The sequence below is a fragment of the Xenopus laevis genome, chromosome 5L (genome assembly GCF_017654675.1).
Source record: "Xenopus laevis strain J_2021 chromosome 5L, Xenopus_laevis_v10.1, whole genome shotgun sequence".
NCBI classification, from domain to species: domain Eukaryota; kingdom Metazoa; phylum Chordata; class Amphibia; order Anura; family Pipidae; genus Xenopus; species Xenopus laevis.
This window is the reverse complement of record NC_054379.1, coordinates 16,696,988-16,722,493: the sequence shown is the minus strand read 5'-3', so window position 1 is coordinate 16,722,493 and position 25,506 is coordinate 16,696,988. Positions and strand designations below refer to the sequence as shown.

Below are 25,506 nucleotides of genomic sequence, written 5' to 3'. Positions count from 1 at the left end.
TCAGGCTTCCCAGTCATACAAAAAGCTCATTTGAATCAGTTCACTTTCAGATGTTCCTAGATAAGTTTATTTGCCTGAATCCGCTGTGGGACAATTACATGTGACGGGCGGAGCGCGAGTGGGTGGGAGTGGGAACAGTAATGGCCCAGCTATTAAACCGACAAAGTCATTTTCATAACGACGTTTTCTGATGTTGGCAAATAAAAAGAGAAAATTATTTTCCCATTAATGCGTTTGAAAATCTGTTTGTCTTTTGGGGATTTGTTGCCTCTTTGGCATTTAAGGAGAAAGCAAACGCATCCATGATTTCTTTACCAGTTCTGCAATTACATCTTTATGTCCCAGTTTCACTGTAGCTGTAGATGTGAGCAGAGAACATTCAGGTTTAGCAATGGCACAGGGACGCTGACCCTGAGCTTTGATATTTTGGGTGTACATACATACAATGCAATGTTCTTCCTGTGAAGAATAACCTATGCCAATAAGTTTTATCATGTTGGATATTTCTAGAGAAATACAGTTAATGTAATATAACTTGTGAATAGTGGTTCATTATCTCTTATAATACATGAGTGATACTCAGAGTTCCCTGTATAACTCAGCCTGCAGCCTTGTGTCTTTATATGGTCACAGAACAACCCCTCAGTGACTTCTAATATCCTTATCATTTACAGTAGGGGGTACATTATCCCTTATAATACATGAGTGATACTCAGAGTTCCCTGTATAACTCAGCCTTCATCCTTGTACCTTTATATGGTCACAGAACCCCTCAGTGACTTCTTATATCCTTATCATTTACAGTAGGGGGTACATTATCCCTTATAATACATGAGTGATACTCAGTTCCCTGTACAACTCAGCCTTCATCTTTGTGCCTTTATATGGTCACAGAACCCCTCAGTGACTTCTTATATCCTTATCATTTACAGTAGGGGGTACATTATCCCTTATAATACATGAGTGATACTCAGTTCCCTGTACAACTCAGCCTTCATCTTTGTGCCTTTATATAGTCACAGAACAACCCCTCAGTGACTTCTAATATCCTTATCATTTACAGTAGGGGGTACATTATCCCTTATAATACATGAGTGATACTCCGAGTTCCCTGTATAACTCAGCCTGCAGCCTTGTGCCTTTATATGGTCACATAACCTCTCAGTGACTTTTAATATGCTTGTCAGTTACAGTACATAATACCTTAGTGATATAAATAATACTGAGTGATACTCAGAGTTCGCTGCTTAACATAATAATACGCAAAACCCATGGATATCCTTTCAATGATATCATTATAAATGGTGCCTGGGGATGTCAGTTATTATTGGTGCTTAGTGATGCGATTTCTATCATGTAACTCACTGAAACTTGTGTATTATAATAAATAATGTACCCCCTGTTGTAAAATATGAGGATATACTGTATGCTGTGATTTGTATCAGTCATGGAACTCTTTGATGACTTATAATGTGCATACATTATTCACTGTATCTACTACACAGAATTTATATCATGTTTATATTTACATCTGTAATTGGTACAACATGGTAGAGTTAGTCTATAACACTCAACTTTGCCCAAGGCTATGAACTAAATTGGAATGTTATGTATGAATGATAATGACATTAACAAAATAACTTGTCCTGTCTCTGTATCAAGTCACAGATTGCCTTGCTCCCTACGTTGAAGACGCTGATATTCTTAACAAGACCTACAAGACGGGAGACAAGCTAATAATGAGCTGCCGTGATGGATTCCAGACTCGTTACCCAGACTTGGACAACATGGCTTCAATATGTCAGGATGATGGAACGTGGGATAATCTTGCCATGTGTCAAGGTTTAGTACCAAGTCAAATCCTATTGTGTTAGTAGACGTCTCGTCGGACTGGGCCAGTGGGGCACTGGGTAAAAACCCACTCTCTACTTGAAGCCCTGCAGCTCTCCCTACCTCCCTCCCCTGCTCTGGTTGCTGCCCAACCTACCTCCCTTGCCCCAGTCGCTGCCACATGAAGGAATATGGAAGCACTCGGGTGGGGGAGGGCAGAGGGTGTTTGAAGCTTTGGGGGTGGTGCGGGTGCCCCTGAGACAGCAGGCCCAGTGGTCCCTGGAACCCCAGTCCAATGCTGGTCTCATTAGGTATTATTAACTGCCTGACACCCCTGTGGTTAGGGTTGCCTAGCCGGGAAAACACCTGCCAATGCCGGTATTGCCGGTAAATTTGTAATACCCTTAACAAAACCCCTTAGCCCTCCCCAATCTGCTGGAAACTTAACTTTTCTCCTCCTGGCCATCTCTGCTACATGGCTCCACCCCTTTACATCATGACCTGCCCCTTTTTGTCACAGCCCTTTTTGTTCCCTCCCCCTCCACCAGCTGGTAAAAATGTAATGAAAAGGTGGCAACCCTACCTGTGGTACCTGTAGGAAAAAAGAGCACTCTCAGATAGTGTATTCTATTAAATACATTCACAGTAGAACCCAAAAGAAACTGATTAAATGCCAACCACTAGCTGAGGGCACTATATGAAGCAGTGAAAGCCAAAGTAGGTTTTAGGGAATGGTAGAAAGCCGTGATGTAACTAGATGTTACTGGGCCCCACAGCAAATTCAACTTAGTGCCCCCAAACATTAGTTGACCTAATCAAGATAGATTGAAACTGCTAATTAGGGCCTAGTAGAGCCCCATACACTACTGCCCCCCCTCCCCCGCAACTGCAGGGTCTGCTTCTTCCATTGTTATGCCCATGGTAGAGACGGAACATGCCCTGTGCCCACTCTTCAGAGGACCCCTTGCCAGGACACAGATAAATATGGTAAAAAAAAATATTTAATTGTATTACAATTGTTAGATAATCGCTCTGTGTACATTAGGGATTGTGTAGGCAAGTTTATTGACAGAACACTTAATACAATAAATAAACACTTTTACACTTGATTGATCCATTAGTTCAGGATGGAATTACCATTGCTAATGCTGCCTGTTTGCTGCTTGCAGGCTGCCTGAGACCCCTGGTTCTGCCTCACAGTTACATTAACATCTCGGAGTTCGATTTCTCTTTCCCGGTGGGCCGAGTGGTCTATTACCAGTGTTTCCCTGGCTACAAGCTGGAAGGGGCTGAATATATTGAATGCATGTACAATCTCATCTGGTCGGCGGAACCTCCCCGGTGCCTTGATGTAGAAGGTACTCTATGGTTTATTCAGTCATTTATTGTTTATTTCAATGTTTTTAAAAAGGAAATTTGTTATACTATATCATTTCAATGGATACAGTGATGCAGAATTCTAAAACCTGGGCAGATTTCTAACAAGATGCCACTCATGGGGAGGTGCAGTATATACAGTATTTATACATTCAGAACAATTCTTTTTTAACCCTTGCAGGGGATACTGATATTTCTGGGTTAGGCTTTAGTATTCTCTTGTTCCTGGCCCAGATGACTGGTTAATGGCATATTGAGCATGATTTGCTATCTGCTACACAGAATTCCGCATGTGCTCCATAAAGATCCCAGCACAATTCTGCTGTAGTGTTTAAGGCTTTTGTTCCTATTAACTGTGACAGAGACACAAGGCACAATGGGGCAGATTTACTAAAGGGCGAAGTGGGTTTAGCTAGAGAAAATTCACCAAAAAATACAATTCGCAAATTAGCCAATTTACTAAAAGGCAAAGAGGACAATTCAGTGGCGTAAAAGCTCAGCGTTAGTGAAGTTTTGCATCATTTCGCCAGGCAAATTTTCGCTCAGGCGAACGATCATTACTCTGCAAATTTATCAAGTGCGAACTTTCCAATCTGTTACCCTTTTCACCAGAGTCTGTTTCGCCAGGTTCTACTTGGTGAATTGATAAAATGAAGCTACATCCTCCTCATATGTCAGTGACAAATATCATGTATGCCAAAATAGTCATAAAAAAGACAACATGCTGGCATTTGTGGGATTATGTTTAAAAGTTGTAACTGTTAAGTATATGTTTTTAAATTTTTTTAACCATTTGAAGCTGATGCCACATTTGTTTTAGGGTGGGCTCATGTCTAGGACATTAGAGGATCTCTTTTGTCTTTATTTTGCTGCCTTGGACATTTTTAATAATAAGTGGCCACTTCAATCTATTTCACCAATACTCACTAATAAAGACATATTTATGACCTATATGTACCCCACATATTTAAAATTGATCTAAGCGTAAGTGTGTTAAGTTTTGCTAGGAAGAAAGTAACGCTAGCAAAAAGTCACTTAGAAATGCCAGTGCTGCTGACTTTTTGCAGGTGAAAGTTCACCAGCCCAGAAGAAACTTCACATTTTTATAAAAACCTGTATTCGCTGCAAATTAACGTCTGACGAATTTGTGTGAAGTATGGCGAAGCTTTCCAAGGTGAAAATTTACCCTTTAGTAAATTTGCCCCAGTCCCCAGCATTTCTCTTACCTGTGATGGGGAAGCAGAGACATGGGGTGGAGAGTGGGTGGGGTCCAGGCAGGGAGTGGGCGGGATCCAGATAGGGAGTGGGCAGAGGCAGGGAGTGGGTGGGAGGATGGGGATCAGAGTGCACTAGACCCCTCTGAAAAATTTTCTAGCAGGGGGGCCCTAGTTATGCCACTGTATGAAATTGATTGTGTTTAGGGGTGTAACTACAGAGGAAGCAGAACCTGCTGTTGCAGGGGGTCCAGGAGGTATAGGGGCCCCTTAAGGCCAGAATAATGAGCAATTTCAATATCTATTGATAGAACAGGACAACTTCTAGATATGTTTGGGGCCCTATAATTAATTTGATGTGGGGCCCAATAACATCTAGTTACGCCACTGATGGAAAGTGCACAATGTAATTTGCTCCAGTGAAAAACATGTGATGTGGGATGGGAATGACTGAATTTGCATCATCAGTAACAGCATTTGCACTTGTTTCAGTTATTGGAGCATTTATTGGTGGAGCATATAGTGGGAATCCCGGACTCCCTTGCACCAAAACGCAGCACTCATTGTGCCCTGTTGTGCAAAGCAGGCAGATGCAGCATATGTTGCACATATGAAAATGAATTGAGAGTGCGAGGGTAGGGTAAGAGAAAAGTAATTCCATTTATTGCAGGGAGCTGAAAGAGAATAGGAACATTCTCGTAGCCCTGCACATGGGAACTGGTGCATCAAGTAAAAGTTTCTAAACCAAATAAACATATATACTTCTATACAAACAAATCACTATACAGGTCTTATAACATTATGCTGTTTTAACAATACTGTTCTGGAAATACAAATAACATAGCAATTCTATAAATATCATAGTGTGGCTTTTATAAAACCGTATTCTTTATATAAGACAACATTAAGGATCTGTAATCAGCATAAACCACTGTGCAACATGTGCACTGATTCTGCAGGTGTAACTGTCTGTCTGCTTTAGTTCACTGCAGGCTGTGTGTGCTCTAGACAGTATTAAACTACTTTGCAGTGGCATATAAACATTGAACTGGTGCATCAAGTAAAAGTTCCTACCTTGGCTGTGCACATTAGTTCCCTCTGCAGTAGCAGAGCAGGAAGTGTTCCTGGAAAATACAGTCTTACAGTCTTAAGTGCTGAGCTTGTTTTATTGCACAAATTTTATTAGGGGGTGCTTAACTTTATACCTCTTACACATATCATCTTATGGCGCATATGTTTAAAAGGGCAAGTAGGTGCAATTATTTTATTAAATTGCATTTTGAGTGGTGCTGCAATCATAAATCAGTCTTTGAGTGTCTTACAAGACTCATCGCTTGAATCAGTGCTGAGTGCACTGAGTGCTTGAGAGGCATTATTGCTACGGCCCACTTGGTATCTTGATCACCGTTATTTAGTTGTGATGTTACATATTCACATTTATATCAGTGGGAAGTTACTCACTCCATTCCTGCAGTTTGTTCCACATTCTTTATGTGCCATATCTGATATGGATCTAGCTAGGACAGTGTGAGTGACAGGATAGCTTATGTAAGACAGAACACACTTTTTAACAATACTCTTTTATCCAATATAAATGTGTATGGAGTCTGAACCTTTAATGTAAAACAACACAGCGCTGCACACCGCAAGAACCCCAATGTAGCTCATCAGTAATTGAAAAACATTCCACTTATTGACTTCAGAGGCAGAAATGTACACAATTATTTCTGTCCTGTAAATCTCTGCATAATAAATGGCTGAACCCCCTTTTGATTAGTAGATTGATGGTTTATTACTTGCCAAGCAAAATCCAGCAGCAGCAGCAGCATGTATATGTAATTATAGCAATCACATTGAATGTCAAGCCGTGCAAAGACACAACCGATCACTGCATTCTCATTGCTCTTATACGAGTGCCTGTCTCCTTGCTCTTGTAAAAGAGTCCCTCTAGGTCTGTCTCTTAGACCAGAGCATGTTTGTCCTCCAGGTGTCCTTTGCTCCCGGAAAGTCACAACAATCAATACTTTATAAAGACCATAATGCAGAAGGCGTTTTGCTCCAAAGATCTATTTATTTTTAGACATGTGGGGAAGAAAAGCTGACCAGCAGCAAACAGAACAATGGGCCGTAAAATGCAATAACCTTATATATTTAGGAACCTGTTTCGGGGCAAGGTTATACATCTTGCTTTGGTGTGTTTGTCGCAGATGGAACAGGCAGGGTCAAAGCATTGAATCATTTTGATGGCTCCACGTATGGATCAGATATCTGAATGTCAGCGCATCTTTCCTGATGGATTTTCTTTACCCTCAGCAAAAGCAGTAGGGTATATTTCTGGCTCCCCCACTTCTCCTGTGCTTGTGACTAGCTCTTTGTGGGTGCACGGCCAAACATATGCCATAACAGGAGGGGGCAGATGAAGATAATTACTGCAAATGAACCAGTTTATTGTTGAGCTGTACAAGCAGAATGTACATTTTTCCCCATAGCCGCGGATACATTGCACTTGTATAACTGATTTGCCTGGCCAAATCCAATCGACAGTGCAGCTGCGTCTGTGTTCATCCATAACAGAATAGCCTGGCGAGTGTACATTGCAGCTGTGGCCGGGCACCTGTGTTGCTGCTTCACAAGGCCAAATGGAATCAAGAGTGTAACTGCGGCATTGCACCCCTATAGCTGTTCTAATTCTAAGTCTAATCTCTCTTTTCAATAAACTGCCATCTAAATGTTCTAGTCCAAACCACCTCTTGAGTCACAGACTCTCCGGCCCTATCGCTGTAGTCTGCCATTAGTCAAAGTGCTCCAGTCCAACCATTGCTTGTGCTTGAGGTTCCTTTCACCATCTGATTCTATCTGAGTGTTCTAGTCTGGCCCACTTCTTAAGTTGAAGGCTGCAATAGGGCAAATGCAATAAAAGGTGCAATTTTTTGACTAGTGACACATAGCAACCAATCTGGTTGTTTTGCAATAACTACTACCTGCTGATTGTTTTTTATTCAGGAATTCATGCTTTGTAAGCACGAGGCAAAATACATTTGATTGAACTGAATTAATATAGAGTGTGTGTTAATGAAGATTACTGATTGGGATGTGTCGCCCAGGTGGCACTCTCTAAAGCTGGAAATAAACTGCCAGATTCACCTGTAAGGTTGGCAAAAGAGTCAATCTGAGCCAAATGAGGTTGATCTGATCGATGGCCAAGGTCCAAAAATCAGATCATACAGAGGCCTGTCAGATGAGGACTGGCAATGCGGATGTGGGTCTCATCAGACGTGAAAATAAAACCTGCCCAATTGCTATCTGCAGGGGTGTAACTTCAGAAGACATACCTCCCATTTTTCGTGGAACAGTCGTGATTTTGACAACTCAGCTTGCAGTCCCGGATCATTAGTGAAATATCCCGACATAAAACATTGCCCTAAAACTCCCAAAAATGTGTTCAAACTTTCCATAACGTGACAAAATTTCTAAAATGGTCAAAAATGTTTGCCACACTATATTTTCGGCCCTCTTTCTGTTGTTGAAATGCTGGGAGGTATGAGAAGCCGCAGACTCTGCGGTTAGAGTGGGTCCAGGCTTGTAGAGTTCAGTAAGGTCCTAATTAATGAGCAATTTCAATATATCATGGTAGAAAAGATCAACATGTTAAAATTTTCAGGCTCGAAGTTAAATTTGATGTGAGCCCCAATAAAACCTAGATGTGCCACTGGCTATCTAGATGAATTTCAGTCTGAAATTGGTTAACCAGTACTGTTGTTGGGCTCGATAAACGTTTACTGGCCCGTGTACGGCCAACTTAAGAGTCACATCTGCAACAAAAGAAAGTCAGCCTTACCGTGTATAGCCACTTGGAGAGTTACATACATCATTTCACCTGGAAAATCCATTAAAGGGGTGGTTCACCTTTCAGTTAACTTTTAGTATGTTATAGAATGGCTAATTTAAACTTTTCATTATTTATTTTTTATCGTTTGGGAATTATTTGCATTTTTTGTTGGACTCTTTCCAGCTTTTGAATGGGGTCACTGACCACATCTAAAAACAAATGCTCTGTAAGGCTACAAATGTATTGTTATTGCTACCTTTTATTACTCCTCTTTCTATTCAGGCCTCTCCAATTATATTCCAGTCTCTTACTCAAATGAGTGCATGGTTGCTAAGGTAATTAGGACCCTAGCAACATGATTGTTGAAACTGCAAACTGGAGAGCTGCTGAATAAAAAGCTAAATAACTCAGAAAACCCAAATAGTAAAAAATGAAAACCAATTTCAAAATATCACTCTCAACATCATATTAAAAGTTAACTTAAAGGTGAACAACCAATTGCAAATTGTCTCAGAATATCACTCTCAACATCATACTAAATGTTAATTTAAAGGTGAACAACCCCTTTAAAGGAGAAGGAAAGGCATTTTCCACTTGGGGATGCCAAATGTTAGGCACCCCCAAGTGAATGTATTTACTTACCTGAAACCTCGTGCTGGTGCTCCTATCAGCAGAAAATTGCACCGGCCCGGGGTTATACCAGTGAGCACCACGTAGCGATCCTCTTCTGGCTTCTTCACTCTTCAAATTTCCCAGGGCAGAGATGCGTGGTTGAATGAAATAACCAACTTTTTAGTTAAAGTTCGGCTTTTCTGTGAAAAGAAAGTAGGAAGAGGATCGCTCCGTGGTGCTTGCCGGTATAACCTCCGGGCTGGGGCAGTTTTCTGCTGATAGGAGCACGGCTCGTGGCGTCAGGTAAGTAAATACAATCTACAATTCAATTTAATGTCTTTACGCTGTTTTGAAATCCCACCAGAGAGTGGAGAAGCCACAAGCACTAAAAGCACCTTGTTTGACTTAATTATAATTTGCAGAAATCACTATAGCACTTTAAAACACACACGCATAGATTTTCTATGGTTCAAGACACACACAGATAAGTGTTGTAACTGAATATTAACAATATTGAAATAAGTTCTATTTGTTTTTTCCATAGCCTGTCCTGCTGATCTTTAATTGTATCTTAAGTAAATACAATCACCTGGGGGTGCCTAACATATGGCTCCTTCAAGTGGAAAATGACTTTCCTGCTCCTTTACTGTAAATGTAAACGCTTTAATTCTTTGTCCCTTTTAAATGTTCAAAAAGAAAACCAAAACCAACATTTTGTTTTCTTTTCCCTGTGTTCTTCCCAATTAATCTCCCCCCAGGAACAACCAGAACTTGGGAGGGATTTTCTTGTGATCCAATAATGCAGTTATTCTGACATTTACTCTAAAAAAAAATCCTGCGCCGCATGAACAGAAAAGCCACACGGATCAATCGCAAACAAATTCTCTAATATTTTATTGACGGGATTTGTGCTTTGCAGAGAGAATTCTTTCAGCTTAACTCAGGCGCACCCTTCCCTCTACAAAACACTTACTGTAATGCACACGTTTTTTATTGTACATAAAGCCTGGTAGTTGGTCTAATTTCCATATAAATAGGGAGCCCTGAGATCGGTGACATGTAATTGCATCTGAAGGGTGACAACAATTGCTGCTCCCAGCTACTTGAGCTTTCAGCCTTGCTGCTATATTTGCCTTCAACCTTACTGTGTCTTCCCTTCTCACAGCTCATTACTTGGGATGTTATTATAATCTGCCATAAATATTTACAAATATTTCATTCTGTATAAATTTTTTTTGTTAAAATATATATATTTATATTGTCAGTTGAACTAAGTACGGCGGCTAATGTAGTCCTATTGTGGTTACCAGGGGCGATATGAATACAAATGAGTCGGAGATTATTATATACATACAATATCGTTTAATGCACCAGAAAGACTCCATTCTAATTCATGCTGCTTGTTTGTTGAGTTCATTTCCCAACTCTTTTCATTTTTAACCTCCACTGGGGTTTTATTTTTGCTCCAACACTGATCTAATAATATACACTACTATGTAGGAGAAAGAATGATCCATGGACAGAAATCAAATACACTAAGAAATTCACACTGTAACAAATAAAACATGTATTAACTGCTAGAATGCTCAGAACTGTAGCCCCCATTGTGGTACACAAAAAATCCACCCTAACTGGAGGCCCTCCAATATATTTTTACAGCCCTCTGCTTGCTCCATAGACAAGATCAGTTTGATATAATCTGACCCTCCCACGTGTAGTATGTGAACTACTGTCTCATGACATGGAAAGAGCTGATGCTCCCCTGCAACTAACAACACTCCTCTTCTCCAGCCAACTTAGTCATCAATCAACTTTAGAGGCATTTTTTGTACAATTTATTATGGCCAATTGGCCACTCACAGGTCCGGACTGAGAATTAAAATAGGCCCTGGCATTTCCGGTACACAGAGGCCCAAACAGCTCCCACAGTCCACTAAATAGTGACTTTCTATGGAACCTTATAGCAGCCCCTCTGGCATTTGCCAGAACCCACAGATTGCCAGTCCGCGCCTCATATCCAAAAGCAAGGAGGACATTGTTAAATACAGGTTATTGTTACCTTTATTCTCTATATCCTTGGTTCAGCCTGGCTGAAGATGGTCAGATTCCACTACATGAGAGTGTAAGTGGTTTTTAACAGTGAGAGCAGTGAGGTTGTGAAATGTCCTGCTGGATGGAGTCAAGATGGCAATCTTTTGGTGGGTGGATGACTACTTAACAAGCATAATATCCAAGGCTATTGTGATCTTAGGATGTAAAGTTAATGTAAGTATTAGAACAGCGTCGGACTAGGGCTCTGTGGCCAACCTGGTTGCCATGTCAGGGCCTCCCAATCCCTGCCCAAGGTGCAACCCCATTCCAATGGGCACCAGCCACAACCTCCCTCCACCAGCCCCACGCCCTGCTCATACCTTTTTTTCTGTAAGATGCATCATCATCGAATTTGACGCAGTGCGTTCGAATTTGACGCTGCGCGCCTGAATTTGACGCTTCTTGTCTGAAACATTGCGTCTGAAATGGTGACCAGAATTTGACACCGGCGACCAGAATTTCGACTCTGACCCCCCCACAAAATGTAGATTATAATGCATAATGTACCCCCTACTAGAAATTTATAAATTTATAAAGATATCAGTAGTCACCTCGGAGTTATATGGTCACAAAACTCCTCGGTGACTTATAATATCTTTATAAATTACAGAAGGGGGTACATTATCTATATATACATATACTATGTATTATATATACTATATAATACACAAAAGCCATGAATATCTTGTAACTTATATCCCTATAAACGGTGAGTACTGATGTCATCTTTAAGTCGCCCGCACTTTGTAGATTTTGCACTTTTTCAGTGAAAAGTCACAACTTTTGTTATGGAAGCTTCACTTGACCTCTCGCGGCATATGCAGAGAGCACTGACCAACCATACTATTCCTTATCGCTGACAAAACGCGTGAGGTGGAGAGACAAATGAGCACGTCATCTTTAAGCACCGCAGAAGGAACACACGCGGCGGGAAAGGCAGCGCTGGTCAGAGCGGATTCGCTGAAAAGTGCGGGTGACTTAAAGATTAATGCTCGTTTAATCTTTCACAATTGTGAGTGTAATTTTAAAATACATATTTCTTATTAAAATAATTTTATGCTATGTATTGCTCCCTTTTTAAGTAACGCGAGAGAGCGGAAGTGCCGGTTAGGACTAAAGATGCCCTTGAAGGCTTACATTTAAACTAGACATTTGTAAGTATTTCTAAACTACACGAGGTGACCGTGCTGTAACATTTTAAGTGTGACACTAAAGTGTGGAATGCAAGAAAACCCTGTGGAGATTTTGGAAAGTGGGCTAACTAAACCAAAAAGAGTGTGAATATACTACATTATATTTTTTCTTTTCTTTTTTCATACTGCTTGTTTCTCTAAGCTGTGATAGCGCTCACTGAAACTTGTGTATTATAATAAATAAAGTACCCCCTGTTGCAAAATTAGACGTTACCTTGGAGTTCCATGACCTGTATAAAAACATTCACCCTTTGGCCTCGTGTTTTTATATGGTCATGAAACTCCTCGGTAACTTATAATATCCTTATATTTTACAAGAGGGGGTACTTTATTCACTATATATATATATTCACCACCTCTCTGTGTGAACGCTCTATAATATTCAGTCTCACGTGAAACCCACTCCTTCATTCAGCAGACCATGGTTACACGTTTCCTTAATTTTTAGTGATCCCCCACCAAGGGAAGATGGGTATTACTTAGCCTTTGAGAAAGTCCGGAGAGAAAAAACGCATCAGGTTTAATGATGTCAGCCAGGGTGCGCCCAGAAAGGAAAACACATCATACCGGGTATACGCAATTGAACCTGGAAAGGACTGATAAGCGCCAATCGGCTTGGTTTTATGTGAGTGTAATTCTAAACTTTTTTACACAATATGAACCACATTTTCCCTAGTAAATCCCGACTGGGATCTGGATACAAGCATTGAGAGAACTATCAGACAGGCATATAACTATTTAAAACATTTGTAAGTAACATCTTCCCATGGTGGTGGATCACTAAAAATTTAGAAAACGTATAACCATGGTCTGCTGAATGGAGTGGGTTTCAGGTGAGACTGAATATTATAGCGCGTTCGCACGGATAGGTTGGGAATATATATAAAATATACTACACTATATTTTGGATTTTTCTTTTACTTTTTCTTGCTGTCTTCTCATGAGCTCCCTTGTGAAGCCCTGTTTCACAGTTTTACAGATTTATACCGGTTGGAGAACGGAATAGAAACGGTTTACAGGACCGAACTTCTGGAATCCTTAAACTTTCTTTTTTTAGAATAGGTACAGCGTCTACTTATCACTTGCCATCCTTACCTGGCTGTTTTCTCCAATCTTCCTAATGCATCTTACCTACTACTACTCTGTGAGGCCTCTGGGGCCCAGACCACTCATTTTTTTTAAACAATTTTGTTTATTGATTTTTACTCAACCAAGTCAGGAGAAACACAAAGCAATTGCCCAGCAGCAGTGGAATATGTCATCAACCAACAGGGGAGCTGTAGAAAACCGTCTATAATGATGTATCAACCTCAATCTGCACTATAGTCTATATCTGCCTGCACAGGCCCAATACAGAGACATCAATACTATTCGTCATATGAATGAATCAGCGGAAATGCAATTCATGTGCATTTGAATATAAATTGGATCAATTCAGGGCCAGTCAAAGTGCAAATGAATGCAAATCCACAAAAAAATGTGCTGATCAATTCAGTCACTGCTGTCGACTTTCATTCCTTCATCTTTATTCACAGACACAGCCGATATAACCATTCATATACCAGCTCACAGTCATAGACACAAAGCCCAGAGACAAATGTGTGTTTTCTATTGGACATCGTTTGGCTGATATACAAATACTGCAGAGAGAAATATACACCTATGTTCTATGGGAGCCCAATAACATAGGTTTGTGTTGGAAAATACAATTGTAGCTAGAAATGTTGTACATTATGTTTTGTGCTTCTGTACCAGCCCAAGGCAACCACAGCCCTTTAGCAGTAAAGATCTGTGTCTCAAAAGATGCCCCAGTAGCTCCCCATCTTCTTTTCTGCTGATTCACTGCACATGCTCTGTGCTGCTGTCACTTACTGAGCTTAGGGACCCACTCACAATATACAGTACACATAGAATAGAAATGTCACAATATAAGGCTGATTAGTAATTAATACAGATAATTACTACATGGCGGCACAGAAACTAGTGCAATTAGCATCAGAATTTAATAATCAGCCCTGTAGCATCATCTTATATTACAGGGGAAGCTCATTTTCTGCTGGATAATTAGTGACGAGCCCTAAGTTTAGCTTCTCAACAGCCAATCAGAGCCCACTGAGCATGTGAGTGTCACAGACACTTTCCAAGATGGTGACCCCCTGTGACAAGTTTGAAGTCCTGGATCATTGCTGCTATTGACAAGCTCAAACTTGAGCCTCGTGCAATAAGTTCACTATATAAAATATGCCATTTTTAGCCACATTCATTTTTAGGGTTTAGTTCTCCTTTCAGGATATAAAATAAAGTATTTCTAGCATTCTCTTTTAATGAATATCCCATAATAATGTTCCCTATAGTTATTCCGTAACAGCTCTGCCTTTACTTCATTTAGAGACAAAATATTCAATTATTTGTATTCAGAACATTACGGCTCCACTGACGGGGAACCAAATCTCCAATATTTTTATTATTTCTAAGCTGTAATCCTTTTTTATGACAAATATTTTTCTACCGTGTCCATGAGATCATTAGCACAAGCATGAAACAGGCAGAGAAAAGGGCTTGTTACAAACGTTTCTTGTATTCTGTCAACAGCTTGAGGAAATGAGAAGCACCTTGGTTTGGAGGCATCATGAGTTGGATTGGGGTGTTGGGCTGGATTACACATGTCGTGTAAAATGATCCCATTATGAGTTGAAGCTGTTTTATGTTGAAGAGAGGAAGCCCACGCGGGCACATCATTAGCAGCCGCAGCTTAGGCATCTGAGCTTCTGCTCACGTCTAGTAAACAAGCTGTTCCTCCCAGGAAACAAAACAAGCTAATGGCATGGGCCTCTTTAATATTTAAAGATACATGATTTCATATACAAAGATGCAGATGAGTTTAAAGAGAAAACATGGAGCAGAAAGTATAAATATTTTAACAGTCCTTTCACTTTTTGTTCCCACTCTTCTTATTTCAGTGACTTCTCAGGAGATTCCTCCATAATAGAAAGAAAAAGCACAAAAAAAAAGTACATGTTCTTCATCACTCAGTATCATGACGAAATGGGAACAGTTTGGTAATCAGAAATAGTCGTTGGGGATAATTGAAAATCAGTTTTGAAAATAGAGAAATTTATAGAAATAGAATAGAAATTTTTTCTTCTTTCTGCTTCAAGTGGAAACCAAAATGGCTCATGCCAGGGGTGACAAGCTAATACAGGTATGGGATCCGTTATCCAGAAAGCTCAGAATTATGGAAAGGCCGTCTCCCATATTTTATCCAAATAATCCAAATTTTTAAAATAGATTTCCTTTTTCTCTTTAATAATAACAGTACTTAATCCCAACTAGGATATAATTAATCCTTATTGGAAGCAAAATCAGCCTATTGGGTTTATTTAATGTTAAATTATTTTCTAGTAGACTTAAGGTATGATGATCCAAACTACCGAAAGATCCATTAGCCGGGAAAAACCCTGCACATTCTGATAACAGTTCCCATACCTGTACCATGTACTTGATCCAAACTAAGATATAATTCATCCTTATTGGAAGTAAAACCAGCCTATTGGGTTTATTTAATGTTTTACACGATTTTCTAGTCATTTGGAGATCCAAATTACTGAAAGGTCCGTTATTCGGAAAAACATGCCAACACGAGGGCAATGCACATGTATTTAGACTGATAGAGAACAGATCCGGCTCCGTAAACTGGCTTAACTCTCTTTTAAAAGAAAACGGTTTTGCGGGTTCCAATTACAGCTGTTTAATTAATCACAGACTAAACCTTGCTCACCGTAAATATTGGTTGGTCCGGGTGCCAAATGCCCCGGACCCTACTCTTATTTAGGAACGCTGGGTTTTCAAAGTCTTCTTTCATACAAACAGCGGTAAAAAAAAGCTGAAATTCTTACCCTGCAATAGTAGTGACCCGGGTGCAGCCAGCCCCGAGTCCGTCACTAGGGGGAACGCCAACAGCAAAGTAGAAGATTTAGCGGCAGCGCACTCCTGGGCATCAAATAATGATTGCTCTTCTCCAGATTATTAAAAAAGTTAAATCCTTTATTTAAACATAATATCAATCAGACAGACTTAGTATCTGAGGTCTGACGCGTTTCGTGATACAACACTTCCTCAGAAAGACTCTGGTTAGCCTATAGATAGATAGATTCCCTAATTCCCTTGATTCCCTAATGCACCTTGCTATTTAAATGGATAGGCGGCATAGGGAGAGGCACCGGGAGAGAACACTCTTTTATACCCCTCATGATATTCCCTTAGAATTAGCACCTAAACCTGAAGTCTTAGCCCCTAGTCCTTCAGAGGATCCTATGCAATTGGGCTCTACCTATTTGTCCTCTGCAGAAAAGGGTTGATTTTCTAGTAGACATAGGGGGTTACTTATCAAAGGTTGAATTGATGAGGTTTTTTCTACCTTGAATAAACTCACAACTCGAATGTATGCTTAATTATGAAAAAACCCATATGTAAAAAATTCGACTGAATGCAATCGGGGGGAAAAACTCAAATACCTAAAACTGATTGAGTTATCGGCAAAAAACCTTGAAATACCTCGAATTGATCGAGTTATCAGCTAAAACACGAAAACCACCGTAAAAAAACAGAAAATCATTAAGGCGAAAAACATCTTCAAATAGTTCAAAGGACCATTGACTTCTACAGGACATCGACAAGTTTTAGTCTTTTCTGATTCAGGCTTTAAAAATATTCGAGTTTTTTTAATCCCCAAAAATTTGAGTTTTTAGTGAAACTACCTTACAAAAAAAATCTAACTTTTTGGGAAAAACAAAACTTGACCTTTAATAAATAACCCCCTTAAGGTATGCAGATCCAAATCATGGAAAGATCTGTTATGCAGTAAATCCCAGGTCCTGAGCATTCTGGATAAAAGGTTCCATATCTGTAATTGTAGTCTAATGCTGTAGCTGTATGGCTGCTCCCAAAAGAATCCACTTAGGGATTTCAAGTATATATTGGAATATTGGGATGTGGAAAGTGGAGATCATTCAGATTGGAATGATCAATATTTAACAGAACTCTGCATCTAATGAAATCCTAAATGATCCAGCAGAGAATATTGGGGTAATTTGCACCAGGTATCGGTAAATGCAAACTGCTAATTAGTTGCCATGGATTATGAAATTGCACCCTTGTTACTAAAGAATTCCACATTTAAAGTGGACCTGTCACCCAGAAATAAACAGCTGTATAATAAAAGTCTTTTTTAAATTAAACATGAAATCCAAATTATTTTTTTATTAAAGCGTTTATAGCTGTTGTAAACTCATTTAAAAATCTCAGCTGTCAATCAAATATTGTCTGCCCCTCCTCTAGAGGCGGAGCAAGCAATTACTTTCACTTTCCATTCAGCACTTCCTAGATGTCACTGCTCTCCCCACATGGGGATGGACATCAGGTCCCCCATTCTGGTGCACAAACAAGATTCTGAGATGATACAAGGCTTGTCTTAATAACAGTGTCCACAAAATGGCTCCTGCCTGCTTGTTATAATTATGAATTCCCAGACTGAGGAAACAAAATTCAAATAATTCACACAGAGTAATAAAAGTTATTTTTGCTTGATTAACATGATAAAATAGGATGTGGAATAATTTTTTTGGGTGACGGGTCCCCTTTAAGAAAAATGCTTTAAATGGTATCTTTGTTATTAAATCCTATTAGTCTGTCCGCTTCCTCCGATGGTGACCCACGGAGACTACACCTGTCACCCCCAGCCTTGTGAGCGATACAACCATGGAACGGTCATCGAATTTTATTGTGATCCGGGATACACCCTGGCCAACGATTATAAGTACTTCACATGCCAGTCTGGGGAATGGTTCCCTTCTTACCCAGTCGTCTGTATCAAAACAGGTTGGTGCTTATGGTGGAATTTTACCTCTATGATGCCAGTTGTTACCATGACTTATTCCCATCTGGTGGTAGGAGTGAGATGTTAATATAATCATATTACTTTGACTTACCTAGAGCCGGCTAGCCAGACCAGCACACTTGTATTATGTAAGGCCAATGCCAAGCTAAAGCTTTAAGTATAAGTACAGTAGGGCAGTGCCAAGATAAAAGCACTGGCCATAGACACACTGATAATATCATACGAAACTACTTTTTGTACGATATTTAGTGCAAGACTTAGATATCTGTTGGCTCGTCGGCCAGGAAATTTTTTATTGGGCGATTGTTAGTGCTGGATCATCACATACAGGTAGAATTCTATCGTGTCTACCTTTATATCCGACAATTCAGACAAACGATTTTTCCTGGAAATATTGTAATTGTTACGTCTATGGCCACCTTAAAGGACAAGGAAAGTTAAACTAAAGAAATAGGCTAGAAATGTTGTACATTATGTTCTGAGCTTCTTTACCAGCCCAAGGCAACCACAGCCCTTTAGCAGTAAAGATCTGTGTCTCCAAAGATGCCCCAGTAGCTCCCCATCTTCTTTTCTGCTGATTCACTGCACATGCTCTGTGCTGCTGTCACTTACTGAGCTTAGGGACCACTCACAATATACAGTACACATAGAATAGAAATGTCACAATATAAGGCTGATTAGTAATTAATACAGATAATTACTACATGGCAGCACAGACACCAGTGCAATTAGCATCAGAATTTAATAATCAGCAAACCTGTAGCATCAGCTTATATTACAGACCAACCACATTTTCTGCTGGATAATTAGTGACGAGCCCTAAGCTTAGCTTCTCAACAGCCAATCAGAGCCCACTGAGCATGTGAGTGTCACAGACACTTTCCAAGATGGTGACCCCCTGTGACAAGTTTGAAGTCCTGGATCATTGCTGCTATTGACAAGCTGAAACTTTAGGCTGGTGCAATAAGTGCAGTATATAAAACATGCCATTTTTAGCGTTTAGTTCTCCTTTAAGGCTCTGTATTGGGAAAGCATCTTGCCTGGGTTTCAAAAATGCCCCCCCCCCTTTCATGTCTTTCTTTAATTGTCTCTGAAGCCACATACCCCTCACCATCTAATGGGAATGCGTTATCCAGAAAGGCTGTTTCCCATAGACTCCATTTTATCCAAATTATCCAAAAATGTTTAAATGATTTCCTTTTTCTCTGTAATAATAAAACTTTAACTTGTACTTGATCCAAACTAAGATATAATTAATCCTTATTGGAAGTAAGTCCAGTCTACTGAGTTTATCCAATGTTTATATGATTTTTTTAGTAGACTTAAGGTATGAAGATCTAAATTACAGAAAGATCGGCTATCTGAAAAACCCACAGGTCCCAAGCATTCTGGATAACAGGTCCCATACCTGTAACTATATTATCATACTGTAAGTAAGTATGTGATGGGCATTCATAGGGTTTGCAGTTCTTTCTTCACACAAACTCTAGGAGAATACAACCTGGGAGCACAGCAGTCTCAGAGTAATAATGGCACCAGAGCTACTGGGCTTTTCTAGCTTCCACCTTGAGATAGAAGCGCTTACAATCACTGCATCATGGGATTTCGATTTTCACCCTAAACACAAACAGTGAAAGCTCTGGCTACTCCCTGTCCATTGCCATGACATGCCCCTGATATGTTTCTTATTTCAAAACAGAGTCATCATGGCCGAACACAGAAGATACTCTGCTCACAACGTGGAAGATAGTGGCCTTCACAGCTAGTACTGTTCTGCTGGTGCTGCTGCTCGTCATTATTACCAGGAGCTTTCAGACTAAATTCAAGACACATTTCCTTCCAAGGTTTGTGAGATTCTAATAATATATTTTAAGCAAAGCCATACAGAATAGAAGAAGAATCATTGCACAAAGTATCAAAAGGCCAGGGGCATTAGGACAGGGAAAGCATACAATAAAGTGATATTCTGAGACCATTTGCAATTGGTTTTAATTTTTTACTATTTATGGTTTTCCGGTTATTTAGATTTTTAGTCGGCAGCTCACTAGTTTGAAATTTCAGCCATCTGGTTGCTAGGGTCCAAATTACCCTAGCAACCGTGCATTGATTTGAATAAGAGACTGGAATATGAATAGGAGAGGCCTGAATAGAAAGATGAGTAATAAAAAGTAGCAATAACAATACATTTTTAGCCTTACAGAGCATTTTTCTTTTAGATGGGGTCAGACCCCTCTATTTGAAAACTGGAAAGAGTCCGAAGAAGGCAAATAATAAAAACAGTACAAAAAAGAAATAATAAAGGCCAATTGAAAAGTTCTTAGAATTGGCAGTTCTATAACATACTTAAGGGTGAACCACCCCTTTAGTGGAACGCAAGGACATATTTCATTTTTTTCCCCTGGAGGCACAGCATAATTGACAGCTAAGTTAGTAATTAGTGCAGCGAGTAAGGAGCAGGAGTGGGGAGCGGTGATGACTGGATGGTGAGCCTTTGAGTCAGGTATTCAGTGAGCCCAGGTACCCCAGTCCCACTCTGTCTGTCAGTAACAGAAATATGGTCCGGGCAATGGAATATGGGACAATACAGGCATTTTATTAGCATACACAAACCCTATAAAAAGAGATCCCATAAAACTATGGCAGCATAGATATTCCCCTGTACTAAGCACAATTCAGCAGGAACAGCCCCTAAGTTTGCTCATAGTCTGTACAGAGAGATTTTAAAGCTATGCCAGCAGACAGTGGGGTATTCCATTTTACTTATCATGGAAATCAAAGAGAATATTAAACATTTACAAAGCTTTCAGACCCTCCAGAAAATAGCATTCTACATCATTAATATTATTTACATGGATCTTGTGTCTAATTACAGGAGTCCACAGGACAGTACAGGGGAGCCGGACTTTGTAGTAGTGGACGGGGTGCTGGTTATGCTTCCTTCATACGACGAGGCTGTGAGCAGCGCTGCCAATGTCACTCCTCCAGGCTACACGCCACCTGCAGAACAGAGGAGTCCCACACCGACACATGAATCCCACCCTCCGGCATATCCGGGGAACACTGACAGTTTGTGTGAGGAATCAGAGACCTTTGATAGTTTGTTGGATTCATCAGAACTCGCCCAAACCTTACGTTCAACTTCCCTGAGTCGCGTCAGAGCCCCGTCTGCAGAGAACACGACCAATGGGGAGGCGCCGTCCACCAGCCCCAGTATCGACATTGCAGATGGTAATGGTTTGTATTGTATAGGATTGTTTCTTTTTTGAATGGGGACTGATACATGAATTCTGCCATTTACTATTACAGGTATGGGATCTGCAATCCAGAATGCTCGGGACCTGGTGCTTTCTGGATAACGGATCTTTCCGTAATTTCATACCTTTTTTACTTCCAATAAGGATTAATTATATCTTAGTTGGTATCAAGTACAAGCTGCTGTTTTATTATTACATATAAAAAGGAATTTTTAAAAAATTTGGATTATGTGGATAAAATGGAGTCTATGGGAGACGGCCTTTCCGTAATTCGGAGCCTGCCGGATAACTGGTTTCCGGATAATGGGTCCCATACCTGTATTTGAGAGTATTTTGAAAAACAAATAAACTAATAGAATCAGTTTTTGCCTTGCAAAACACTTGCACTGTTGAAAGCTCCGCTACATGGAATGCTGCAATGAGTTGTTATTCGTAGGTATAAGGGCCTAAACCCAGCAGTGTAAGGTAAACAATCAGGTGTTTCAGGCAAATAGGTTTCCTAAGCCAAGTTCAGCACCAGCAAAAACCACTATGTGTAGTTTCTCCTTTTCAACAATGTGCTGCTGAGTAGTTCTGCAAAACGCAATTTGATTGACCAGTTTGGATGCATTTGATTTTTGGGTAACTGCAGGGCCAGACTTATAAACTGTGCGCCCACCTGACCCGCTTGCACCCGACCCTTTCCCCCCTGCACTCAACCCACTCCTGACCCGCTCGCACCGACCCTCTCCCCCCTGCACCCAACCTGCTCCGGATGCGCTCACCCCTTCGCACCCGATCCTCTCCCCCCTGCACCCAACCCATTCCTGACCCGCTCACCCCCTCAAACCAACCCAACCCTTTGCCCCCTGCACCCAACCCGCTCCTGACCCCCTCACACCTGCTCCACTTGCACCCAACCCTCTCCGCCCTGCACCCAACCTGCTCCTGACATGCTCACACCCCCCACACCTGCTCCGCTCAACACCTTTGCAAACCCCTAGGTACATGTTTTGCTGCGTTTGGCTGCACCCTATTGAATGCTGAACTGTGATGATGAGAGGACGGGTCCTGAAAATATTTATTGCATTCCCTGTCCAAAGAAATCGATTTTGATGACGTGAAATAACATGACATGGGGCCCTGAGATATGCAGAGCCTTTGCCTGTGGGGACCCCATGTTTTTTTTAACCAAAATGTATTGCTCTTGTGAATAAGAGGATGGCCACTGGTTTCTATTGCATTCAGTAATACTGTGTCTGTATGCATAAAGAACAAAGTTAAATGGTGCTTAGTTATGTCATCAGTTATAATTGGTAATTTGTGTCATGTGATTCACTGAAACCTGTGCATATAAAAAATGTACCCCCTGTTGTAAAGTAGCAGGATATTTAAAGTCACCTTAGAGTCTCTTACCCGTATAACTCAGCCTGCAGCCTTGTGCCTTTATATGGTAACAGAATCCCTCAGTGACTTCTAATATCCTTATCATTTACAGTAGGGGGTACATTATCCCTTATAATACATGAGTGATACTCAGAGTTCCCTGTATAACTCAGCCTGCAGCTTTGTGCCTTTATATGGTCACAGAACCCCTCAGTGACTTCTAATATCCTTATCATTTACAGTAGGGGGTACATTATCCCTTATAATACATGAGTGATACTCAGAGTTCCCTGTATAACTCAGCCTGCAGCCTTGTGTCTTTATATGATCACAGAACAACTCCTCAGTGACTTCTAATATCCTTATCATTTACAGTAGGGGGTACATTATCCCTTATAATACATGAGTTCCCTGTATAACTCAGCTTGAAGCTATAATGCAGTGGTTTGTACTGGGCCACAAGGAGTTACAAATATTCTGATTACAGGCGATTCGTTGTTCTTTTTAAAAAAACACTACTTGTTTCATAATAGAATAAAATCACAGCCCCCCTGTTGCTCTTAATGTGCTCAGTCACAATAGAGAACGTGTATCGAGTTGATTTTTCAGTCCATTATTTCCATTAAGAAACAGCTTGTTCTTCCCTTTTATAGAAATTCCACTGATGGACGAAGAGCCATGAAACTACAATGGAACAAGAGGGGGAAATGCGCAGAACACAGAGTTCTATGAACAATCTTCCTATTTATCAGAAACCTTCCTAGTCCCTGACTTTGTTGGTTAAATTAATATAAACTGGACACATGTTATAGGGACGTGTATTTCAGCCGTGAAACCAGTAGAAGAATCTCGAAGGAGAAAGGGACTAGTTTTTCCATATGGAAGACTCTGGAAATAGAAGCACGACCTGCGGAGGACACTGACTATTTTCTATCTACAGATTTCTGAGGATACAATTGAATATTGACTGAGAGAAAACTCAGGGTCTTTGGACATGTTTTATTTGGACAAGAGAAAGGACAATAACAATGCATTTTGCTACAAGAGACTGTTCTCCAAATATTTACCCTCATGAGAATCAGGGCCATACCAAGTCGCTTGTGTGATACAATTATATCATTCAGTTCACTGAATAAACAACAACCTTAAAGGAGAACTAAACCCTAAAAATGAATAGGGCTAAAAATGCCATATTTTATATAATGAACTTATTGCATCAGCCTAAAGTTTCAGCTTGTCAATAGCAGCAATGATCCAGGACTTCAAACTTGTCACAGGGGGTCACCATCTTGGAAAGTGTCTGTGACACTCACATGCTCAGTGGGCTCTGATTGGCTGTTGAGAAGCTAAGCTTAGGGCTCGTCACTAATTATCCAGCAGAAAATGAGGTTGGTCTGTAATATAAGCTGATGCTACAGGGCTGATTATTAAATTCTGATGCTAATTGCACTGGTTTCTGTGCTGCCATGTAGTAATTATCTGTATTAATTACTAATCAGCCTTATATTGTGACATTTCTATTCTATGTGTACTGTATATTGTGAGTGGATCCCTAAGCTCAGTAAGTGACAGCAGCACAGAGCATGTGCAGTGAATCAGCAGAAAAGAAGATGGGGAGCTACTGGGGCATCTTTGGAGACACAGATCTTTACTGCTAAAGGGCAGTGGTTAGGCTGGGCTAGTACAGAAACCCAAAACATAATGTACAACATTTATATCCTTCTTCTTTAATTAGGCTTTAGTTCTCCTTTAACCATTAAACACAGATACAGTAGAAAGAGACAGTTTGGGTTCCCCTCACCACCTGGCATATTTAGTTCCTTGTATAAGGGAAAAAGAGCAGACGACTACTGCAGGAATTATCGGGTTACAAAAGAATAAATGCACAGATACAGTTTATTTCACCTACTTTACAACACACAAACAAAAAAGCAGTAATCTAAATATGTTATTTGCCAAGGGGTGCCCAAACTTGTGCATTCAACTGCACCTAAAATGACATATACGTGCCTTCTCCTGAGGATGCCATTCATAAATCCCACTGCTGAACTTGTCCTATCACTGCAAATAAACACTATTGTCTCATTATTAGTCAATCGTTGTCTAAATACTTTCCTACACTGAACTGTTCTAGCTAGGGAAGGGGATCAACCTGCCATTTAATGTTGGAATGCTTTCATAGCTTGAGCATTTCTATCGTGAAGGGAAATGCTATGTTAGCCTGAACTGTTCTGCCTGGATTGGTCACTTGATGACTTCTTCACATGAACTGTTCTAGCAGGTGTGGTTAACTGTCATTTATTGCTTTCTTATTATGAGCTGGGTGTGGGAGTCAACTGTTATTCATTATAAGAGCGGATTTTTAGCATAAACTTTTATGAATGACTTGGTCACCAGTCATTCATTATGGGAATTGTTTCTTAGCATGAATTGTTTTGGCTGGAGTGGGAGCTACCTGTCATTAATTGTGCAAATGCTTGTCGTTTATTTCAGCTGTTATTCATTTTAAGAACTTTTTTAGCACGGACTGTTCTGGATAGGTTGGTCACCTTTCATTCATTATGGCAATGCAATCTTAGCATGAACTGTGTTTTAACTGGTCACCTCCATTAATTACACAGGAATGGTTTTCTAGTTTGAACAGTTCTGGATGGGAAGGTCACGTATCATTCTTTGCGGGGTTGTGAGAATTCCACCTTCGCTTAAACTGTTTTAGTTGTAGGGAATCACCTGCCCTTTCCATTTGAATTGAGATTTTAAAAACTTTATTAGAGGTAAATGTATCTTTGACATTTGTTGCTCCTACAGTTGTGTTACTGCAGTTTCAGTCTTGCCTTGGCAGCCT

General features: G+C 40.3%; 1 protein-coding gene across 2 annotated transcripts in view; it reads left to right on the top strand.

The window, feature by feature from the left end:
- Positions 1 to 23,959, top strand: part of LOC108716094 (sushi domain-containing protein 4) — an 81,775-nt gene extending 57,816 nt beyond the window's left edge. Inside the window, exons 4-9 of one of the 2 annotated variants that reach the window (XM_041562566.1) lie at positions 1,663 to 1,842; positions 3,000 to 3,188; positions 17,832 to 18,023; positions 19,742 to 19,886; positions 20,915 to 21,270; positions 23,315 to 23,959. In XM_041562566.1, the coding sequence (XP_041418500.1) occupies positions 1,663 to 1,842; positions 3,000 to 3,188; positions 17,832 to 18,023; positions 19,742 to 19,886; positions 20,915 to 21,270; positions 23,315 to 23,343 (1,091 nt within the window). In that variant the 3' untranslated portion in view covers positions 23,344 to 23,959. Of the gene's footprint in view, positions 1 to 1,662; positions 1,843 to 2,999; positions 3,189 to 17,831; positions 18,024 to 19,741; positions 19,887 to 20,914; positions 21,277 to 23,314 lie in introns of both variants that reach the window. The other variant, XM_041562565.1, reaches the window with a different exon arrangement.
- The last annotated feature ends 1,547 nt before the right edge of the window (positions 23,960 to 25,506 follow it).